At 39.1% G+C, this 24,011-nt stretch overlaps 1 protein-coding gene across 1 annotated transcript in view; it reads left to right on the forward strand.

The window, feature by feature from the left end:
* Window positions 1-2,087: 2,087 nt before the first annotated feature.
* ENTPD7 (ectonucleoside triphosphate diphosphohydrolase 7) overlaps window positions 2,088-24,011 on the forward strand; it is a gene marked incomplete at its 5' end in the record, with an annotated part of 30,814 nt that continues 8,890 nt past the window's right edge. Inside the window, 9 exons of the mRNA XM_049645578.1 lie at window positions 2,088-2,403; window positions 2,655-2,805; window positions 7,530-7,633; window positions 10,476-10,532; window positions 14,627-14,760; window positions 17,994-18,160; window positions 20,466-20,790; window positions 22,912-22,997; window positions 23,816-23,977. Of these exons, the coding sequence (XP_049501535.1) occupies window positions 2,088-2,403; window positions 2,655-2,805; window positions 7,530-7,633; window positions 10,476-10,532; window positions 14,627-14,760; window positions 17,994-18,160; window positions 20,466-20,790; window positions 22,912-22,997; window positions 23,816-23,977 (1,502 nt within the window). The remainder of the gene's footprint in view (window positions 2,404-2,654; window positions 2,806-7,529; window positions 7,634-10,475; window positions 10,533-14,626; window positions 14,761-17,993; window positions 18,161-20,465; window positions 20,791-22,911; window positions 22,998-23,815; window positions 23,978-24,011) is intronic.

The raw sequence follows: 24,011 nt of genomic DNA on the forward strand, positions 1-24,011 counted from the left end.
AACAACAACAACAACAACAACAACAACAACAACAACTATCCAATGGCATTAGTTTCAGGCTTCACAAAACCTAGTTCTTTTTTTTTTTTTAATTTTTTTTTTAATGTTTATTTCTGAGACAGAGACAGCATGAGCGGGGGAGGGGCAGAGAGAGAGGGAGACACAGAATCAGAAGCAAGCTCCAGGCTCTGAGCTGTCAGCACAGAACCTGACGCGGGGCTCGAACTCAAAAACCATAAGATCATGACCTGAGCTGAAGTCGGTTGCTCAACTGACTGAGCCACCCAGGTGCTCCCACAAAACCTAGTTCTGAGGGGTTCTGTGTAAGGGTCTAGGGGATCTAGGAATTAGCTCTAAATACAGTGTTGGATGAGTAGGGCAGATATAAGGAAGGGAGTTTAGTGGTGATACTTGAAAAAATACACAGCATTGCTTTCAAAGCATTTATTCAAGTACTAGCTCAACCTATAGTAATACTTAATCAAATTTAAAAGAATTTACAGGACAACGTTTTAATCTGTTTACCATGCAGTATGTATTCTCAGCACCAAGAAAGAGCTTTTTCCATATAATAAGTTAAAAGCCATTCTCACTGGGCTTCTCTTCAAAGAGAAGTTCAGCAATGTTTGTACTTTTCAGACTCTCAGGTTCTAAGTGAACCTTAATGTCTATTAAAGCCTAAGACTCAGGAGCATTTCACTTACTCTTAGCCTTCTTTTCTTCTGGACTTTTCAGCTCTTTTCTCCAGAGAGTCTTCTGCTATTTGCTTTCCCAATTATTATCACATAACAGTAAAAGCAGTGGCAGTGGTACAGCGCTGTGCTAACCACTCAGCATACATTGTCTGTATGAGGGCGGAGACTTGGTATCCTTATTTTACAGATAAGAAAACAGTCTGAGAGAAGGTAGGTAACTTGATGTAGGTCACACAGCATAGAAAGTGCCAGAGCTGAGAGACTCAAACCTTGGTGTTTTGATGGTAGCATCTTTTTTTTTTTTAATTTTTTTTTTTAACGTTTATTTATTTTTTTTTAATTTTTTTTTTCAATGTTTTTTATTTATTTTTGGGACAGAGAGAGACAGAGCATGAACGGGGGAGGGGCAGAGAGAGAGGGAGACACAGAATCGGAAACAGGCTCCAGGCTCCGAGCCATCAGCCCAGAGCCTGACGCGGGGCTCGAACTCACAGACCGCGAGATCGTGACCTGGCTGAAGTCGGACGCTTAACCGACTGCGCCACCCAGGCTCCCCAACGTTTATTTATTTTTGAGACAGAGACAGACAGAGCATGAACGGGGGAGGGGCAGAGAGAGAGCGAGACACAGAATCCAAAGCAGGCTCCAGGCTCCGAGCTGTCAGCCCAGAGCCCGACGCGGGGCTCGAACTCACGGACTGTGAGATGGTGACCTGAGCTGAAGTCGGACGCTTAACCGACTGAGCCACCCAGGCGCCCCTTGATGGTAGCATCTTTACTTGTTTCATCTTCCTGCTGTCCACCACATAAATATCTTATAATGAGAATCTGAAGAAATTCCAACACAAAATTCTGATGTCCTAGGGCCTAGAAGCTATTTTTTTTTTAACAGTGTAATGTTTTATTTTTTTAGACTGGGTGTTGGGTACATTGTTTTATTGTTATTATTTATACATATTTTATAAGCATTCTTTTTATGACTGTAAAATACTTTAAAAGATATAGAAAAGAATAACTACTGTGTTTATGAAATACATTTTTTATTAATGCAGTTCTAGCAGTAAAAAGTACAAAGCAAAAAGCCCCATAAATATGGCCACCCAGAAACACATATTAAGTGATAATCATTCCAAAGTAGTGTTAATGTTTATGTACAGAAAGGATAGAGAGATAGAAGAGAAATTATTAGGATTGTTTTAGTTAACTAGTGTGTATAACAAACTGCCCCATATCTCGGTGGCTTATAACAATAAAAAGTAGTTATTTGCTTAGACCTAGAAGCTCTTTAAAGATGGTAAAACATTTGGTATCCCAGCCAGTTTCAGAACTGCCCCCGCTGCCATTTCAATGGCTCTCGGGAAGAAAACCAGGCATTATCTATGTACATCACTAATTATGGTCAGTGTTGTTTCATTCCTCAGGATGTGTGGTTCCATGTGGCTGGCACAGGTGGACACTTCATGAAAACTCTTTAATCCCAGTTTCTCTTTTTGCCTGGCTCAGGTATTTGGCTCGAGTAGGGGAGCTTGAAGCAACCAACACTGAAGACCCAACTCTAAATTACGGACTTGTCGTGGATTGTGGCAGCAGTGGCTCCCGGATTTTTGTTTATTTCTGGCCAAGACATAATGGCAACCCTCATGATTTACTGGACATTAAGCAGATGAGAGACCGCAACAGCCAACCAGTGGTTAAAAAAATCAAGCCAGGTACTATTTGGCATGTATTTTGTTGTCAGTCTCTTTACCTGCTACAGGCATGAAAGAGGAGAGAGTGAAGAGGCAGAAAGAAAGCTATTCCCTTTTTTTCTTGCAAGTCTGGATAATGGGAGAGATCTCATTCATTGCTGTTCCCGTCCTCTCAAATAAATAAGTGTTTAGGACCTTATGCAGAACTTTATGGAGTATCAGTCTTCTGAATCCATGTGATCTGCTTTTTAAAGTATTTTGTCTTACTTAAGGAATCTCTGCAATGGCCGACACTCCAGAACATGCCAGCGATTACCTTCGTCCTCTGCTGAGCTTTGCTGCTGCTCACGTGCCTGTGAAGAAGCACAAGGAGACCCCTCTTTACATCCTGTGCACAGCAGGCATGAGGCTTCTCCCTGAGAGGTGAGATAGGGGGTCTGAAGAACACAGGAGAATGGGTGGCATGAGAGTTGCCAGGCTGATTCCACATGTTACTCTTTGCAGTCCCCTGGTCTGAAGGTGGGCTATGGGTGCACCATGCAGAGTTCACAGGTGGCACTGGAAGACTCCTGGCTCAAAATAGAGCAAAGCCACCCCTGCACGCAGTTATTTCACAGTCTGTTCAGAGCTTCATGTCATTTGCTTCTTTGGGATCAATATCTATCTGTGATGGCTGTAATGATTCTTAGTTTTTACTGAGGGGCAGTGGTGATGGTGATAAATTTAGATCACTAGAAGGGGAGCACAGTTAACAGAAGGGTTGTAGGAGGTTGACCCGAGCAACTGGGTACCTGGGGGTCGGTAGAAAGGAATGCTGCTCTCTCCTTAACTGCCTGGTCATGGTGCTGCTTTACAAAGCTCAGTCTCCATTGTTTTAGAACAGTTTTTTTCAGCTTCATCCAGTCAAGTCTTTTCCACTTGACCTTGGCAAGTTAGCCCAGTATCTTGCCACCCAATCCCTCTTTCTTCTTTGGAAGAAGAGGAGGAAGAGGCAGTGGCTGTACTTAGGTCAGACACATTCTTGTTTGTAATTTCTCCCCTTTGACACTTCCCTGGCCCCTTCACACTTATGGTCATGGGGTGGGAGTGAGCTCCCTTCACTTTAGAATTCATTCTTCTGGAATGTTCAAAGTCTCATAGGCAGCAGGTATTTTTTGTTAGCTTAGATTTTTTTTTTCTTGGTAAATAACAGTTCCCTTTTCCAGAAAGTTTTATTTTGTATTCTTGGCCAGCAACAAAAACCTTGGCTATGCAGGTAGGGCTTTGTGCTGCTTATGCCAGACATGCAGGACAATGTAACATATGTCCACAGTTCTTTCAATGGGCTTCTTTCCTTCTCTTTAGATACACAATTACTGGTTTACTATCTTGTCTGCTGTTGAGAAGCAGATTATTTTATATAACCATTTGTTGAAATGAGAGACCTATTTTAACCCCTCATTTTCCCGTATATCTTGGCCTTTAAAACATTTTTGTTTTGGGGTGCCTGGGTGGTCCAGTCAGTTGAGCGTCTGACTCTTGATTTTGGCTCAGGTCGTGATCTCATGGTTCTTGCAATTCAGCCCGTGTTGGGCTCTGTGCTGACAGCATGGATCCTGCTTGGGATTCTCTCTCTCCCTCTCTTTCTGTTCCTCCGCTGCTTGCACTCTCTCTCTAAATGCATAAACTTAAGAAAATTTTTTTGTTTTTGTTTTTGGGGTGGCTAGATGGTTCAGTCAGTTGAGTGTCCGACTTTTGATTTCAGCTCACGTCATGATCCTGGGGTCATGGGATTGGGCCCAGCATCAGGCTCTGTGCTCAGCGTGGGGCCTGCTTGGGATTTTCTCTCTCTCTTTCCCTCCGTCCTTCTTCCTCTCTCATGCGTGCTTTCTCTTAACAAAACAAAACAACATTTGTGTTTTTTAATTTTTAAAACCAAATTTTAAAATATTATAGCTGTAGTAAAGGAAAAATAAACAATAAACTTATATCCCTATTGCCCTATCGAAAGTGTTTCATTTTGTCATATTCCCTTCTCTCTGTACATCTCTCTGTAATTTCTACAAAGTTGTTAACCATACTACACACGTAAGTTAGAATTTTTGATTCTGACATAAGTAATAATCATATAGTTCAGAATTTAGAAACCCTGGGAAGAGTATAGGTGACACAGTTGGTGCCACATCACAGGCTTGTGAGTGGTCTGAGGTCAACACCAAGGAAGGGGGATGAAGGCCACAGAAGAAGTTGATGAGGGAGTCAAAAAGGCAGAGCCGACCAGGAGGGTGATGGTTTGGCCCCCTTTTGTGGGTCTGGAGCAAAAGAAAGGATTGCCTCGTCTCCTGATGTCACTCAGCATTGACATTGTTTGTCAAAGAAGTTTCTATGCAGACAAAACCCACTATGTAACTCCATTCCATTTGTCTAAGATGTTCACTGTCAGCATGGAGGCTCCGAATATTTGTATTTTTTTTTTATCTTAAGAATTTGTGAAGAGCTTGTCTTTTAATTCGTTTTCTGATCACCTCTTCTAAATAATGCCTATATCTATCCTGGGCTTATGAAATCATTGCTACCTCTTGAGGCAGCTGTAGTTGTTGACATAAATATAGCCATCACTGTAAGAACCTGTTTTGTATAATTAATGCTCCACTAATATATTAGCATTTGTGAGCAATATTCAAAATGGGTTTAAATCACCTGGACTATATTTTGAAATGTGTTATCACTAGGTTTTATTTCTTTGTCAAAGGCCTAGACTAACAATTTGTTAGACTAACCTCTTTTTTGTTTTGTAATGAAAATGCCTTTAAAAAGAAATTACAAAGGTATTACAAGGTGACATTTAAGGGGGAAAAAACTTTTGTTCTGGAAAATTTCAAACATAAATAAAAATAGAACAACATAATGAATCCTTATTTTCTCAGCCCCCTGCTTCAACAGTTATCAGCATTTTGCCACTGAAAGTTTTTTGTTTTTGTGGGGTTTTTTTTGTTTTGTTTTAAAGCTTATTTATTTATTTTGAGAGAGAAGTGCGAGTAGGGGAGGGGCAGAGAGAGAGAGAGAGAGAGAGAGAGAGAGAGAGAGAGAAAATTCCAAGCAGGCTCTGCACCGTGAGCACACAGCCCGATGCATGGCTCCAACTCACGAAACGTGAGATCATGACCTGAGCCAAAACCAGGAGTCAGATGCTTAACTGACTGAGCCACCCGGATGCCACTGAAAGTTTTTGTTTGTTTTTTTTTTTTTAAATAAAGAAACAATATTGAATTTTAGGAACAAAAGTTCTATTCTGTGCAGTACGTGAAAAAGTTTTTTGTTTATTGTTTAATATAAGTTGGGATCATATTGTATGTACTGTTTCATAACCTTTTAGAACTCAAAATACGTTGGACATCTTTTCATGTCAATACATATAGAGTATAAGTCGACCTCATTTCTTTTAACATCTGTCTAGTGTTACATTATATGGATATGACATAGATTATTTAACAGGTTGTCACTTTTTCATTTTTATAAAGCTGCAGTATTCGCTTCCTGTTTGTATTCTTATCTGATGATTCCCTTGCAATAAATTTCTAAAAACGTAATAGCTGGTCAAAAGTTAAGCACGTTAAAAATTTGGATACAAAGTCCTGGATTGCTCTCAAAAAGATCATACCAGTGGGGCACCTAGCTGGCTCAGTTGGTAGAGCATTGACTCTCGATCTCAGTATCAGAAGTTCAAGCCCCACATTAGGCATGGAGCCTACTTAATTAAAAAAAAATTTTTTTTAATGTTTATTTATTTTTGAGACAGACAAAGACAGAATTCAAGTGGGTTAGGGGCAGAGAGAGAGGGAGACACAGAATCCGAAGCAGGCTAGGCATGGAGCCTACTTAAAAAAACAAAAAAAAAAATCATACCAGTAATTTACATTCCAAACACCAGTGTATGTGGGTGCCCATTTTTCCATATTGTCCCCCAAATCAGCAAGCCCTCTTTTTGTTTATTTTAAGCAAATAGCCAATTGGAAACATATCCAATAGGGAGAGCAAAATAATCCCTCTTGTTCCCCACGTAAAATTCTTATTGTAAGAATTTAATATGTATAACAACGAGCTATTTTAGAAATTGTATTTGACAGTATATTGTAAAATTATTACTTTGTTTTTCCTTTTTTTTTTTTTTTTTTTACAAAATGTTTATTTATTTATTTTGAGAGAGAGAGAGAGACAGAGAAAGTGAGCATGCACGAGCTGGGAGGGGTAGAGAGAGCAGGAGAGAGAATCCCAAGCAGGCTCTATGCTCAGTGCAGAGCCTGATGCAGGGCTCGATCTCACAACCATAATATCATGACCTGAGCTTAAAGAAAATTATTACTTTAAATATATTCTTTACTTTTAAGTGTTATCATTCTTCACTAAGTCATGCTGAGCCAATAGAATATTTTTCTAATGAGTTATTTTAAAGATCCAGGATAGTTGCTTTTGTTTTTAACCCCTTTCTCTAGATTCATATTATTACTTCTAGCTTTGTTTCTTTGCTTTTCTTTAATAATACTGATAGCATAAAACTTGAGAGGAGAAAATAACCCTAGATACTAAGATTCAGACTTTGTCCCCAAACTGTTATAACCTTTGGATTTTGATCCTGATTTGGGTTTTTCAAATGATAAGATTTTTATAAAGAAACGAAACCCCAGCCCTTGAAATATATAAAAGGAGATTAAAAAGTTCATTGTCAGTTTTGTAAAGGATATTAATTTGTGGATCTAACAGTGCTTGTTGTGTGGTAATATGAGGTAATCTGAGGATAAGATTGTGTTCCTTAGTCTGACAGCTTCCCTTCATAGTAGTTAGGAATCATGCAATTATGAAACTGTGCTTCCTGCCACTTATATATACTCAGCGTTGTGAGAGGCACAGAACTGTAGTCTCATCTTTTAATACTATTTGAATTATAAAATTACACAAAGAAAAAGTATTACTAGTATCATATTGCCTTTTAAGTGGAAGGATATACTTTGGAGGCAGTTTAAACCTTTAAAATCAAGTGAAGTGCCAAAAAGAAGCATGGCTCAACTAGTGGATGGACTATGTGAGCAATGAGGTAGAAGTGCAAGTTGAAGCTAATTGTGAGAAGAGTGTCTAACGATTAACTTTTACATTTTTGTTCTTTCTTGCAGAAAGCAGCTGGCTATCTTGGCTGATCTGGTGAGAGATTTACCTCTGGAGTTTGACTTCCTCTTTTCACAGTCTCAGGCAGAAGTGATCTCTGGGAAGCAGGAAGGTACTGGGCCTTGAGGGGTGCACTCCTTCAGCTCCTAGCCAATCATGGCATAGTCTCTCTGCTAGGGGTGGGGTTAGGATTACTTTATATATTTGATTTTTATTTTTCTTCGAGTAATTTTCTTGATTCTGTCATATGTTTTTTTTTTTAATTATTATTTGCATATTCTGCATTGGTGTCTGTTATAGATTGCTGCTTCTGGAAGTCATATATTTATTTTTAACTTTGTGCTAAGTACTGTGTTTATAAGAACATGTTAGTATTTAGTGATGATTCCAAGTGAGTATTTGGTTAGCTAATTGTAGTTTTCAAAACATAAGTACTTCTGGGAGTTGTACTGAGTTTGCCAAATTCTAATGTAAAGCAAATTATTAAAGTAAGGGGAAACGTTAATAGGGGATGATCATTATTTACTTTTCTTTTGTTATGGGCTCTCCTTTTATTGCGTTTATTTTTTAAATGTTGATTTATTTATTTTGAAGGAGAGGGAGCAAGCAGGGGAGGAGCAGAGAGAGAGGGGGAGAGAGAATCCCAAGCAGGCTCCATGCTCAGTGCAGAGCCCAACTCAGGGATCCATCTCACCACCATGAGACCATGACCTGAACTGAATCCAAGAGTCAGAAGCTTAACAAACTGCATCACGCAAGCACCCCCCCCCCCTTTATTGTATTTATTATGAAGTACTGATACTTCCCTAAAAGCTTGCACTGCTGGGTTTGTAGTTTTGAGGTAGGATTGAATATGTGTTCTCATGTGGCCCAAATGTGGCCTACATGACAAATTATGTTTCCATTTCTTGAAAAAGAGAAAATCTTCTGTGCATTCTGAATTTTTTTAAATGTTTATTTATTTTTGAATAAGAGAGACAGAGTGTGAGTGGGGTAGGAGCAGAGAGAGAGGGAGACACAGAATCCGAAGCAGGCTCCAGGCTCTGAGCTGTCAGCACAGAGCCTGATGCAGGGCTTGAACTCACGAACCATGAGATCATGACCTGAGCTGAAGTCAGACGCTGATTATCAACTGAGCCACCCAGGCGCCCCTCTTCTGTACATTCTAGTTGCAGTTCACATAAAGGAAAAGATTTACCTTTTCAATTTCAGTATTGCATTCTCCAGTTCTAAAATTTTCATTTGATTCTTTTTTATGTTCTCTTCCTTTGCTGAGACTTTCTATCTTTCCGTTCATTGTAAGACTGCTCTTATTGCTGAGTTATATAGCTGCTTTAGTATCTCTGTCTGGTAATTCTGACATCTGTGTCATCTTGGGGTTGGCATCTTTTCCCTTAGGAGTTGAGATTTTCCTAGTTCTTTTCATGCTAAGTAATTTTATATTGTGTCCTGGACATTTTGAAAGTTATACTATGAAACTGGGTCTTGTTTCAATCGTAAGGAAAATACTGACTTTTGTTTGTGTTAGCAGGGAGTTGACCTGGTTAGGTTCATGCCTCAAGTTCTGACCTGCCTTCTGTGATTGTAGTGATTCATTTTTCAAAGCCTTGTCACTGCTATTTGGGTTTGTACCATTTGTGTGTCACCCAGTGGTCAGTCTAAAATCTGGGCATAGTCCATACAAATGGAGTGCCTAGCCAGTACGGTTCTCAGAACCTTTGGTATATTGTTTATGAGATCCATGCATGTGTTGCTTGGCTGTGAGCCCAGGAGTTCATACATCACTTTATTCCTTACTCTCTGTGATCTCCCCAACACTTTCTGGCTCCCTGGGGTTCACTTTCATGGTCCTCCAGTTAGAAAGCCAGGGCTTTAATTTCCCTACTCTGCCATACATTTCCCATGATTGCATCTGCATCCAGGGCTAAATGGTGGAGGACATGGAGAAAAATCAGCAATAGGGATTTTCTTCAGTTCTTAAGGCTGTAGCTCCTCTAGTCAGAGAAGATTCATATCCTTCACAGTTTTAGGCACCTGCCCAACTTCTACCTCTGCTGTTGCAGGATTGCCTGGGGTAGCAGAGAACAAAATGAAGGGAAAAAAACCCAAGGGATTTTCCTCCATTCTTTCGGAGCCTTTGGGGTCTCTTTTAATGCTCCTTGGACCAGAAAGCAAGGTCTTGAAGTTCTTTCCCTCCATACCTGGATGTCCTTTTGTGTTTCAAGCTGCTTTTGAGTCCAGGCCAGGCAATATCTGAGGGGAAAATATGAGACACTCACTACAGGTTTGGTGGTACTTTAACTTCTGATCTCTGACTCAGTGTGCCTCTTATTATTTCCTTCCAGAGTTCTCACAAATCTGCTCCATATATTCCATGCAGTTTACACTGTGTTCGGTGGGATGACAGGATGGAGTGTGCTTACCTCCTCTTGCCCAGAGCCAGAATCCAAGATGCACATTTTTTACATTTGTTTTTGCACATTAATTTAGAAAATGCAAATTTACACATTAATTTAGAAAATGCAAATCATTTTATTTTTTAATTTTTTAATTTTTTCTTTAACGTTTATTTATTTTTGAGACAGAGAGAGACAGAGCATGAACGGGGGAGGGTCAGAGAGAGGGAGACACAGAATCCGAAACAGGCTCCAGGCTCCGAGCTGTCAGCACAGAGCCTGATGCGGGGCTGGAACTCACAGACCGCGAGATCATGACCCGAGCTGAAGTCGGACGCTTAACCGACTGAGCCACCCAGGCGCCCCAGAATGCAAATCATTTTAAAAGGGGAAAGCATCACAAGATAAGAGATTTTGAATTCATACACTAAGAGTATGGAATAAAATAGTATCATCACTTTTTTCCTAAGAAAAGGAGGAAAAGAACAGCCCTGGGAGAGGTGTATACATGGCATAGCAATAGAGAATTAAGCATGGGCTTTTATGTTTCTTACCTAGGAGTTTATGCATGGATTGGAATCAACTTTGTTTTGGGAAGATTCGACCATGAGGATGGTGAGTAATGTTGTCATCTTAAGACAGTTCTAAGGACTGAATGAAGGTTTATGTTGTAACCTGTCAGTGTAATATAAGTGCCACATTTGAGTGATTTTTCTTTCTTTTTTTTAAAAGTAAAGATGCTTCATTTTCCAGTCCTACTTCCCCTTCTTTTATTTCTTTTTAAATTTTTAATATGGAAAGTTAGAAACATTTACAGAAGTAAACAATAATAAAATGAATTTCCATGAGCCCATTACTCAGACTCAACACTAATTAGTGGTTGGTCAGTTTTTTGGCTCCACCCTCCCTCCATACAACACAGGTTTTTTTCCTTTTGGATTTTAAAAAGCAAACCCCAGACATATCGTTTTATCTTCTTGTACTTCAGCGTTTATCTCTCACCAATGAGGAGCTTCAAAACAACTGAAACATCCACAATGCCATTCTTAAATTTAAAAAAGTTAACAATTTCTAGTATTGTGTAACATCTATCTAATACCCAGGTAGAGACTTCCTTTATTGTATCAAGAATATTTATTTGTAATTGTCTTGTTAAAATCTGAATCTGAACAAGGATCATAATTACATTTGATTGATAAGTTTCTTTATAACAGCTTTCCCCCTCCCACCTCTTTTCCTCAAATCATTCATTAAAAACACAAAAACAAAACTGGCTCACTTGATAGAATGAAATTACCACATTCTTAATTTGATTGACTGAATTTTTGTGGGGTCTTAAACATGCTTCTCATCCCTCCTTATGTCTTATAAATTGGAGATTAGATACAGAAGCTTGATTAGACACCGATTCAATTCCTTTGGCAAGAATAAATAATAAATAAAGATTGGCACTAAGTGTTTCCTACTACATCACATCAGAAGTTTTATAAGGTCTGCTTGTCCCACTTCAGTCACGTTAAGACTGATCAGGTTTCAGGGTTCAGGTATTGTCAGCCTGATCTAATCTATTATGAAAATTCTCCAGCCACTTTTCACTTAATGGTTATAGTAGCCAATTGTGATTGTTGTTTAGATTCGTTTTTTCATTAGAGGTTGCAAAATAGTTATTTTTATAATTCCTTCATTTCTTCTGCATTTAACAGTTGGGGTTTTTATATAACAAAATTTTCTTCATTAACTATTTGATTATCCTGGAATACAGTTCTAAATGGAAAGACAGGATAGATCTTTCATTCTTCCATTTATCAAATTTTTGATTAATGAGTTGATGTCCTAGCAACTTCCAAAGGTAACTAGTGAAGTTTTTTTTCAGTATCATTATGAGTTTGTAGATTTTAATGTGCTTGATGCATCGTAGTCCATTGCATCATCATTCTTTTCAGTGCTCAAATTACACCATCATTGGCCAGTTGGAGCACCTATAGGTTGGCTTCTGTACCTTTTAACATCCCAATAGTCTTTTATATTTCCCTTGCTTTTTGGCACACTAAGGTACATTCCATGCTTGTCTTGTATTTTTTCTACCTTAGACCTAGCATCAGACATTTTTTAAGGAGCCCTGGTTTCTTTTATTGGAAAATGATATTTAGAGACCATGGATGCCAGGAGTGCTTATTGCTCCTAGATTATACTTACTTCTAGGCCCTTTCCGTACAGAGCTAGAAAATATGTATTTTTAGAAAGAGAAAAAGAAATCATGATAGTTCCAATTCATATTTAAGATTATAAGGTTATACAAAGAGGTGAAAAATCCATACACTGAAAACTGTAGAAAACTTATGAAAGAAATTGAAGAAGGCACACAAAAAAAATCGAAAAATATTCCATGCTCCTGGATTGGAAGAACAAATATTGTTAAAATGTCCATACTACCCAAAGCAATCTAAATATTCAATGCTATCCCTATCAAAATAACACCAGCATTCTTCACAGAGCTAGAACAAACCATCCTAAAATTTGTATGGAACCAGAAAAGACCCCGAATAGCCAAAACAATCCTGATAAAGAAAACCAAAGCTGGGGGCGCCTGGGTGGCGCAGTCGGTTAAGCGTCCGACTTCAGCCAGGTCACGATCTCGCGGTCCGTGAGTTCGAGCCCCGCGTCGGGCTCTGGGCTGATGGCTCGGAGCCTGGAGCCTGTTTCCGATTCTGTGTCTCCCTCTCTCTCTGCCCCTTCCCTGCTCATGCTCTGTCTCTCTCTGTCTCAAAAATAAATAAAAAAACATTAAAAAAAAAAAAAAAAAAAAAAGAAAACCAAAGCTGGAGGCATCACACTCCTGGACTTCAAGACGTATTATAAAGCTGTAATCATCAAGACAGTATGGTACTGGCACAAAAACAGACCCTCAGATGAATGGAACAGAATAGAGAACCCAGAAATGGATCCACAAACATATGGCCAATTAATCTTTGACAAAGCAGCAAAGAATATCCAATGGAATACAGTCTCTTGAGCAAATGGTGCTGGGAAAACTGGACAGTAACATGCAGAAGAATGATCCTGGACCACTTTCTTACACCATACACAAAAAATAAACTCAAAATGGATGAAAGACCTAAACGTAAGACAGGAAGCCATCAAAATCCTAGAGGAGAAAGCAGGCAAAAACCTCTTTGACCTCAGCCCCAGCAAGTTCTTACTCAACATGTCTCCAGCGGCAAGCGACACAAAAGCAAAAATGAACTATTGGGACCTCATCAAACTAAAAAGCTTCTGCACAGCAAAGGAAACAATCAGCAAAACTAAAAGGCAACCCACAGAATGGGAAAAGATATTTTCAAACGACATATCAGATAAAGGGTTAGTATCCAAAATCTATAAAGAACTTAGCAAACTCAACACCCAAAAAACAAATAATCCAGTGAAGAAATGGGCAAAAGACATGAATAGACACTTCTCCAAAGAAGACATCCAGATGGCCAACTGACACATGAAAAAATACTCAACATCACTCATCATCAGGGAAATACAAATCAAAACCACAATGAGATGCCACCTCACACCAGTCAGAATGGCTAACATTAACAACTCGGGCAAGACTGCAGAGAAAGGGGAACTCTTTTGCACTGCTGGTGGGAATGCAAACTAGTGCAGCCACTCCGGAAAACAATATGGAAGCTTCTCAAAAAGTTAAAAATAGGACTACCGTATGACCCAGCAATCACACTACTAGTTATATATCCAGGGGATACAAGTGTGCTGTTTCGGAGGGGCACATGCACCCCAGTGTTTATAGCAGTGCTATCGACAGTAGCCAAAGTATGGAAAGAGCCCAAATGTCCATCAACAGATGAATAAAGATGTGGTATGTATATATATATATACACACACACATATACACACACAATGGAGTATTACTCAGCAATCAAAAAAATGAAATCTTGCCATTTGCAACAACATGGATAGAACTAGAGGGCATTATGCTAAGCGAAACTAGTCAGAGAAAGACAAATATATGACTTCACTCATGTGGAATTTAAGATATAAAACAGATGAACATAAGGGAAGGGAAGCAAAAATAATATAAAAACAGGGAGGGGGACAAAACAGACTCTTAAATACAGAGAACAAACTGAGGGTTGCTGGAGGGGCTGTGGGTGAGGGGATGGGCTAAATGGGCAAGGGGCATTAGGGAAGACACTTGTTGGGATGAGCACTGGGTGTTTTACATAGGGGATGAATCTATAATCTCCTAAAATCATTATTGCACTATATGCTAACTAACTTGAATATAAATTAAAAATAAATTAATTAAAAAAAGATTATAAGGTTGTTGCTTAATATTGTTGAGTTTATACCTGTATGGTTTTTTCTTTTATGCTGAGTATTTGTTCCTAAATATATTAATATAAACATTTATTTGCTTTATTTCATAACATGTTTAATGGCTTAAAAAATTATTATCAATAAGACTACTACAATGCAGTTTAAGATATTTATTTGCTTCTGTTGTCAGTAAGATACATCCTATGAGGGATATAGTAAAAATGTTACTTGAAAGAATTCTCTGTAATACATAGTTGATACAGTGAGATTAATTTATTTCAGTTTGCTCTTCATTTTTTAAGGGATTTCTATTTTGATTTTTTTTTTCATTTTTGATTTGTTTTTTAATTACTAGGCCTTTTCTTTTCCCTTATTTATTTCAGAATCAGATGCTGAGGGTCCCCAGGAATTGGCAATAGGGCGCAGAAGGACAGTAGGGATACTAGATATGGGAGGAGCCTCTCTCCAAATTGCTTATGAAGTTCCTACCTCAGCCTCTGTCCTTTCTCCGAAACAGGTATTTTACCTTTTAGGGATATTGGGTTGCTACAAATGCCAGTATTTGGGAAAGAAGGTCACTGTTTTTTGACTTAGACCAATTTGCATGGGTCCAAATATTTGTTCAGATACTCGCTAGCTTACATTATCTTGGTTAGGTTACCTCTCTGAGCTTTAATCTCCTCCTATATGAAAAGAGAATAATAATAGTATCCACTTCATGAAGTTGGGAAGATGAAATGACACCATGTGTGTAAAGCACTTGACAAACTTTCCAACATGTGCTAAATGTTTAATGTATTTTAGCAGTTATACTCCCTGTCTCCTGGGACTGCTGGAAGATTAAACATGATAATTCATATAAAGCCCAGAGTACAGTATTTGGTACATACTTGTTCATTAAATGTTATTTTCTTTCCCTTACTTGTGATTCCATTCTTGTGCTTCTAAATTCCTTACCTGACTAGAATGTAAAGAATATATGTATCTTGAGGGAAGAGTTTTATCATAGGAAAAAGAGCTGCAGACAGTTTTTAAACACCTGTTGTGTGCAAGGAATGAGACATATTGTACTGCCCCCAAAAACTTATTATAATCTATCAGTGAAGACAGCCTGTGATAACAGGCAGACTATGGAAGTACTAAAATTTGATCTAACCCAGGGTTTCTCATCATTGGCACTATTGACAGTTTGAGCTGGATAAATCTTTGTTGTCGAGAGCTGTCCTGTGCATAATATGATGTTTAGCAGCATCCCTGGCCTCTACCAGATATCAGTAATGTCCCCACTCTACTCGTCTACTACATGAATGGGAGTCATGCTGGCTTTGTGGAAAGTAAGGTATTTACCTGGGCCCTGGATGATAAGTAGGCTTTTGCATTTGAAGGTTGAGGAAGGCCACCTTTATGGAGGAAATAGTATGCACAAGGGCACAAAGAAAGCAGCAAAGAGCTCAGAATGTCCAAGAAACGTTGAATAGCCTGTTGTAGTATAGAATTTTCCAGTATAGTAAGTCTAGGAAGGTAAGATGAAGTTAAATTGTAAGGAGTCTTGGGTGCTATGCTAGGGAATTTCACTTTTATTTCTATAGATGGAGGAGAATCAGCAAAGGTTTTTGAGTAGGGCAGTCATATGGGCCTCAGTTTCATCATCTATGAAATAATTAAATTCTGAAGGTCCTTTTCAGCTCCATTATGTGACTAATAATAGATCCAATCTGTTTTTTTAGGAAAATAATTTTGTTGTCTGTATGAGAAAGAAATGTAGGTCAGGGAACCTTGGGTAAGAGGTAATAAGGGCTGAACTAGGCAATGTAAGTGGAAATGGAATGGAGGGCACAGATCTCAGGGGTATTTTGGAAAAAACAAAACAAAACAGTGTAATGTAATGGTGTGGGTAGGGCAGAGAGGGATACTGAGTGATGCTGAGGTTCCCACCTAGGTACCTGGTAGGGTAAGGAATTCAGTCACTGAGAGAGACCCCAGGGTAAAGGGTGGGTTGATGCTAAGCAAATGAGTATGGTCTGGAGATTCGGGTGAGAACAGTTTTCTGGTCTCTAGCCCAAGTCCTTGTAACCAATGAATTCAGTTTTAAGTATGATGAATTTGAGATCTCTGAGGAGCATATATGCCTAAATATCCAGCAAGATTGTTGGAAATGTGGGTTTAACAATCAGAAGGGGTCTGTGCAAGGGTTGGAAATTTGGGGAACAAGGTTGTAAGACATTTTAGTCTTTATTTGTTAATATGTAGTCAACAGGTAAAATGAAGGCATTGTTCTGGTAAGTGGCACTTATCCTTAAAGTCTTAAATAAAAGACTTTTTTGTTTGTGCAGATTTAGAAAGCAACACTAGTATAGAAAGTATACTTGGAAGCAACAAGTTAGATGTAGCCTGGTAATATAACGGTCTTACAGATGGATTTTAGGGCTTGGTAAATAACGAAAGGAACAATGAGACAAAGTACAATAGTGCTTTAAAAAATATAAGTAATCCTAAGTGCCTAAAGTGGTTTTTTTGGTACAATTCACAAAGTTGTGCACACTCAAAAAGTAATGCAACCACCACTATCGAATTCTAGAACATTTTCATTACCCTGAAAAGAAACCCCACATTCATTAGCAGTCACTTGCCATTCTCCTCCCTCTAGCTCCAGCAACCACTAATCTGCTTTATGTCTCCTGTGGATTTGCCTCTTCTGAGTACTTCACATAAATGGAATCATACAATATGTGACGTTTTGTGTCTGGCTTCTTTCACTTAGCAAAATATTTTCAGGGTTCATCTCTGTTGTAGCATGGATCAGAACTTCATTTCTCTTCATGGTTGAATAACCATATGACCATGCCATATTTTGTTTATGCATTCATCAGATGATGGACTTTTGGATTTTTGTTTCCAGTTTTTGACTATTATGGATAATGCTGCTGTGAACATTCACATATACATTTTTGATTAGTCATACTTTTCAGTCCTCTTATATATATACTTAGTGAAATTACTGGGCATGATAGCATTTTCATTAATTAAAAATAAATACATTCAAAACAATAATTTAATTTTACAACAGTATGTACAAATATATGTTACATTAAGCACATTAGAATGTGAGGGTAGGGATGGGGGTGAGTATGAGGATAAAAGGAAGTAAATAGACAAAACAGAAATGGGGCTTTGCCATGGTAATGAGCCGTGAACTGAGGAGTATGATTAACTCAAACCATGGACTGAAGTCAAAAAAAAAAAAAAAAAATAGACCATCTTTTCATTAGAGGTACTGTAAAATGGAACTTTCCCAGTCCTAGTCCCTGTCATAGGATACATTAAAGCTTCTTGAATAGAATTGTAAAAACCCACAGAATAGGTCTCAGGATGATCTTCCAAATTCCTGAAATTTATTTTTATCAAAAGATTTTTTCTTTCCTGATGATAAAAGTAGTGCATTCTCATTTTGGCAAGCTGGAAAATCTGAAAAGTACATGCAAGAAAATGACATTATCTGTAATGATTCTGCCTTGTATAGAACTACAGATCCTGTTGTCTCTAATTTGGTATTTAGTCTCTGTACTTTTTTGTTCAGGCTTGTCATTTTGTGTCTTTGTTGAAAATAATGTTATGAGAATGAAAGAATGCTATAAGATATTTTAAAGGGTAGTTACAGCACACGAAGACTGGTATATTGGTAACGTCATAGCTCTCTGTAAATCAACCAAAATGAAAATTCCCTTTTTTTCTCTTTACATTGTATTATAGGAAGAAGAAGCAAAGATCCTGCTGGCTGAATTCAACCTGGGCTGTGATGTGCAACACACTGAACATGTGTACAGGGTTTATGTCACAACCTTCCTGGGTTTTGGAGGCAACTTTGCCCGGCAGCGCTATGAAGATCTTGTGCTGAATGAAACCCTTACCAAAAATAGGTACTTTGGACATGGGGATCTGTGCCTCTGAAATAGAATGTTGTCAGGGTGCAGATGTTAGCAAGAAATACTCATATTCTACTAAGATAGGTATGTCCTTGCCTCCTCCTCCTTCCTGACCACTCTCATCAATGGGGTAGTGTCACTACTAATAGAGACCCTCCATTGGTATTCCCACTTGATCTAGGTTAGGGTGCATTCTGGTCTTTGCTCTTAGGACTCAGAAAAGTATAGCAGCTTACTATGTTGATCTCTTGCTGTGTCCTTTTTCAGAAATGGTATCACAGGATAAGTGAGGCTAAGTTATTAATTTACAATGTGCAGTATAATGTAGTTCTTAGCAGTTCCCTCTCGGTAGAAGACATATTTGTTCACTTACAGTGGAGTTGCAACTTACGTGGGAGTGAGGTTCCATAGTGCGCATAAAAGATAAAAAGCATGTGAAGTTAGAAATAATCTTCACATTGTTCTCTCATTAAGTCCAGAATAGCCAGTTTTTCCTGCAGCATGGACAGATCACTGATTTGTTTGGCTACCACATGAAGTATTTAGACCATAATGTACAAATAGTTGTGGGGTTTTTTTTCTTTAGTATTTAAAATTATTGTATCACTACGTACGTTGAAGGAAGTATAAGACAGCAGAGGTTTTTTTCACCATAAAATTACTTACCCCATTTGTTTTGCTAGAAATACTAACTTGAAGAAATACCGCTATTGTATTAATTACAATTATGAATACAGCGATTTGTAATAATTGCTCCACAGCAGTTGTCTTCTTTGGGACCATAATAAAGAAAATACTGTCTCCTGATTCTTTTTTGTTTTTGTAAGTCTCAACTACCAAGAGGTCAAGGTGTTTTAGGAGACTCCTGTTATACCGGGTGATGGACGAATGCCTTAAAACCAAGCAGTGTGTTTGCTTTCTGAAAATACTCTTCAGTCTGTACAGATGTTGCTTGGGCTGTGGAGCTCAGATCGCTCCTGCTGGCAGTCCAAAGAACAATTATGAAAGTTTTACACCAGTTTTGTTTTGTTCCATCTTTGCTAGCTGCTGTGTTTCCTTTTCCATTTCCTTCCTTTGTCGTTCTGCTGCCCTTTTCTCTTTGTCTGCTGTTTCCTGCCTCAGAACTTGCCAGGCTGTATCATGGCTGCCACCATGCATCAATATGTGCATTGGTATTTCTTGCCAGGTTCCTAATTGAGAAGACTGATCATTCATCTTGTGTAGCTGCTACTCTACTAGAGAAACCCATGCTTCCTGGGATGTCAAAATGTAATGGTTCTTTCTTCTTAATATGATTTTCTGAGTTTTTTTAATAATTGGTGTCACATCCTTAAAATAGGTTCCAATTGTTCCAGAACATTTTGTTGTGTTGCCACGTTCCCAATCCCTCCTTCAGTCTTTACATCATGGAGGCTTCTTCATCCCAGGAAGTCTACCCTTCAACGTCTGTCTGTTTAGGAACTGATGAATAATTAACTGCAGTTGGCAAAGTTATTTGGTCTCCACTAATTTCTGTCCTCAGCCAGATTTAATCTCTTCAGGAACGGGAATATTGTTGCTGGGCAAATGCAGACTTGAAACAGCCAGAACCATGTAATGGCCAGGATGGGGATTAGAACTTGCCCCAACCTGTCCCTCCCCACGTGGGGCCAGGCAGGTCCTTCCTATGGCCAGCCGTTGTCACTGACCACTGACACATCCTTCTCCTCAGGAAACTCCTCCAACCTTCTCTCTTTACCTTCTCCCAGGTGTTTTGCTAAACGTTAGAACCACACTCAGTGTGGTGAGATCTTGGCACTTCTAAGAAGCAGTGGAATGAAGACTAGATTGAGACCAGCAGATTAATATCCCTAGTTTCACTATACATTGGGAAATATACATGTTGATTAAAAGGTTGAACAAAATTTGATCACTGCCATATTTCTCTCCTTATCTTCCTCCTTCCTCCCTTCCTTCCTTCCTTCCTTCCTTCCTTCCATCCATTCATCCATCCCTTCCATCCATCCATCCATCCATCCATCCATCCATCCATCTCTCCCTTCCATCCATCCATCCATCCATCCACCCATCCATCCATCCTTCCTTCCTTCTTTCCTTTGTTTCTGCTAAGTTGAATTTGCTTAAGTTAAATGTTCATGTGTTGTGACTGCATGGTTGATACTCCATGCTTGTTTCTAGGGATGCCATATAAAACAAGATATCTGTGAAGCACATTCTTTGACCAAGTTTTTTATAGGCATTTTTTAAAGAGGTTGAATACATTAGTGATGTGTTTTGTTTGTTATTGTCATTGTGGCAGGTTGCTGGGCCAGAAGACAGGTCTGAGTCCTGACAATCCATTTCTGGATCCCTGCCTGCCCGTGGGACTCACAGATGTGGTGGAGAGGAACAGCCAGGTGCTGCATATCCGAGGAAGAGGAGACTGGTCTTCTTGCGGGGCAATGCTGAGCCCCCTGCTGGCTCGCCCCAACACCAGCCAGGCCTCGCTGAATGGAATCTACCAGTCGCCAATTGACTTCAATAACAGCGAGTTCTACGGTTTCTCTGAGTTTTTTTACTGTACAGAGGATGTGTTACGCATCGGTGGCCGGTACCATGGGCCAACGTTTGCCAAGGCTGCTCAGGTAAATGATTTATAGTAAAGATGATTCATACCAGGAGCAGCCATTTCTCTACGCCTAACTTTGTGCCAGATGCTGTGCAAAGGGCTTTGTATGCCTGATTTCACTGATTTCTTCACAGGAGGAGCTCTGTGAACCTTCATTTTACAGATGAGAAAGTGGACTCAGAAGTTAAGGAGCACACTGTGCTGTACTATCTTCTAGTTCATTAAACTTAGGTTTCCATGTATGTCCTGATCACCCAAATTATCACCCAGCTCCAAAATCTTTGTGGTGGCTAATGGTTTTTCCTCTAGCTTTCCAGTAATCTTGTTTAATGTTTGTGGTCAAAAGTGTCATCCCCAGATATCTTTCCCCTCACTTGGTATTCTCAGTTGTAATGTGCTTTTAGAAATGAGGTCACACAGGTGGGCAAGTCCACTTTGATTTTCTTGGTTTGTCAGGAGGCCAGAGTGGTATATAGGGTCACTTGGAATATTAAAAAGATATTGGGAAAAGCAATGTCAGGGGAAGTACTATTTTTTTTTTTTTTAACAAAGTGAAAAAGAGGGGAAGTACTATTTAAAACTAAAATGCAGAAGAAATAAAATTTCATTTAGAGCATATATAGGACATTAGCAGCTTATAGGCTTAAATCATTAGTTACCTGAACAGGTAAAAGTTTCTCTAGCTTTCTATAGCTCCTTTAATTTAGATTCATCTCTGAAGGTTTGCCTGTCTTTCTGATCTTTTTTTTTTTTTTTTTTTTCAACGTTTTTTATTTATTTTTGGGACAGAGAGAGACATAGCATGAACGGGGGAGGGGCAGAGAGAGAGAGGGAGACACAGAATCGGAAACAGGCTCCAGGCTCCGAGCCATCAGCCCAGAGCCTGACGCGGGGCTCGAACTCACGGACCGCGAGATCGTGACCTGGCTGAAGTCGGACGCTTAACCGACTGCGCCACCCAGGCGCCCCTGTCTTTCTGATCTTGTAGAAGAGAAACTTATGGGAAGAATTTGACCTTATATTTTATTCTTTTCTTTCTGCTTTGTTACAGTTCTCTAGGGTTCTCTGGATAGAAGACTTCCAATTTAATAATGTCTGTACTATGTGTATTATTCTGTTCCCTAAAGGCAGTCCCTAAGAAATACTGAGGAAAACCTGGTTTGTATTTGCTCTTTCCTCTCCAGCCTCCAGGAATACACTTATATTCCTTTTCCTTTCTAGCATCTAGGGCTGCCTAACTGTTCATGGCCTACGTCTTTCTCTCATTTTAAAACTTTTCAAATTCTGTTCCCTTGAACACCAAAGGGCTCAAGTTACTGCTTACTCAAATTGCTAGTGGCTTCATATGTTCTTTTTCCCAGGTGAAAGAGATAATTTTGTTCCCTTACTTTTTTTTTTTTTTTTTACTTTGACTCAACTGTTATTTTCCCAGTGATACCTTCCCTAGCAACCATATCCAAAACTGCAGCCCTCCCCAATTTCACCTATTTCCCTTTCCTGCTTTATTTTTCCATGATCATTTATGTCATGTAACACACTCTATATGTAAATGTGTACGTGTGTACATGTCTTATGTATGCATGCATGTATATGGTTATTGTCTGTTTTTTATCACTAGAATGTGAGCTTCATGAGGACAGAAAGTTTTGTCTGTTTTGTTCACTGCTAGATCTCCCTGGCACCTAGAAAAGCACCTGGCACAAAGTAGACATTCAGAGGAAAGGAATGGTTCTTTGGGGAGAACTATAGCAGGGGAACAGGCCAGTGGTAGAATTTGACCATTCTGTTCCATCTGCTTTACTTCCTCATTTTACATAGTGTAGAATGAGGCTCCCTTTGGCTTTGATGTTGCTATTTCTGGTCCTAACCTTACCCCTCTCTGAAGCCACAGAGGCTCAGGAGCCGTGTTGGGCTGGCTTTGTACTGGACTTGAGGTGATGGGAATAAAAAGGAGACCCTCAGGAACCTGTGTTCTGGCACTTGCTTTGCACAGTGTCCAGGGAATGAATGTGGCATTTCTGTTTTCCTTTGTCAACTAGTCGCCCACAAGTAACTTTAGACATGGAACAGCTGAGACTGTAGGGAAATTAGTTGTGCTTTAATTTCATGTTCCTCTGTTTCTCTTTGGTTGTTCCAGGATTACTGTGGCATGGCTTGGTCAGTCCTAACTCAGAGATTCAAGAATGGTCTCTTTTCATCACATGCAGATGAGCATCGACTCAAGTGAGTAGCTTCCTTTTTTCCCTAAGATTGGCCTGAAAACGCAGATGGCAGATTATAATGAGAGAGAGAGAGAGAACAAGCAAGAATACAGATGGAATTTTCTGTTGAAGGAGAATCGAGAATTTGATTTTTAGATTTTGATTTTCTGAGTGATAAGGGCCAAAATAGTGAGCCTATTTTAGTGAAGCCAGGGAAAACCAGGGTTACCAAAAGGCTCATTCCAAATGGTTTGAAATCAAAAGTGGTGTTTTTTTAAAGCTTTTAATTAAAATATTGAACATGCAGAAAAGTGGAAAGAACAGTAACATAAATCCTCACCCAGCTTCAACAAATACCAGTATTTTGCCAGTTTGGTTCATCAGTCCTCCCATTTTGTAAACATTTTAGTTAATACATTTTAACCATAAACAAAAATAGAATGGTATAATGAATTTCTGTGTACCTATCACCCTGCTTCTCTGCTAACAGCTACCAACTTCTGGCAAATCTTATTTCATCTCTTTTCCCACCCTCTTACCACAATTGGGTTCTTTTGAAACAAATCCCAGACATCATGTAATTACAGCAGGCTCCTTAAAAATAAGGACTCTTATAAAAAGAAAGAAAAAAACACAGCAATATCATTATGGCATAAAGGTGTTCCTGCACTTTTGTGGTAAACATCAAGATAAAGTAGGCTCAGATTTGGCTCCACCTAGAGGCGAGGAAGGTGAACTGGGGAGAGAGATCCTTTTTGACATCCAATGGGAGTATGTGGAAAGTATTCTTTTTTCTTCTTCTTCTTCTTAAAAAAAAATATTTATTGTTTTGTCACACAGATATCAGTGTTTTAAATCGGCTTGGATGTACCAAGTTCTTCATGAAGGATTCCACTTTCCCTATGACTACCCACACCTGCAGACAGCCCAGCTGGTATATGACCGAGAAGTTCAGTGGACACTGGGAGCCATTCTGTATAAAACACGATTCTTACCCCTCAGGTAAAGTGGACTGAACTGGCGTCTTGAACTTAGA

Source organism: Panthera uncia, chromosome D2 (assembly GCF_023721935.1).
Source record: "Panthera uncia isolate 11264 chromosome D2, Puncia_PCG_1.0, whole genome shotgun sequence".
Lineage (NCBI taxonomy): Eukaryota > Metazoa > Chordata > Mammalia > Carnivora > Felidae > Panthera > Panthera uncia.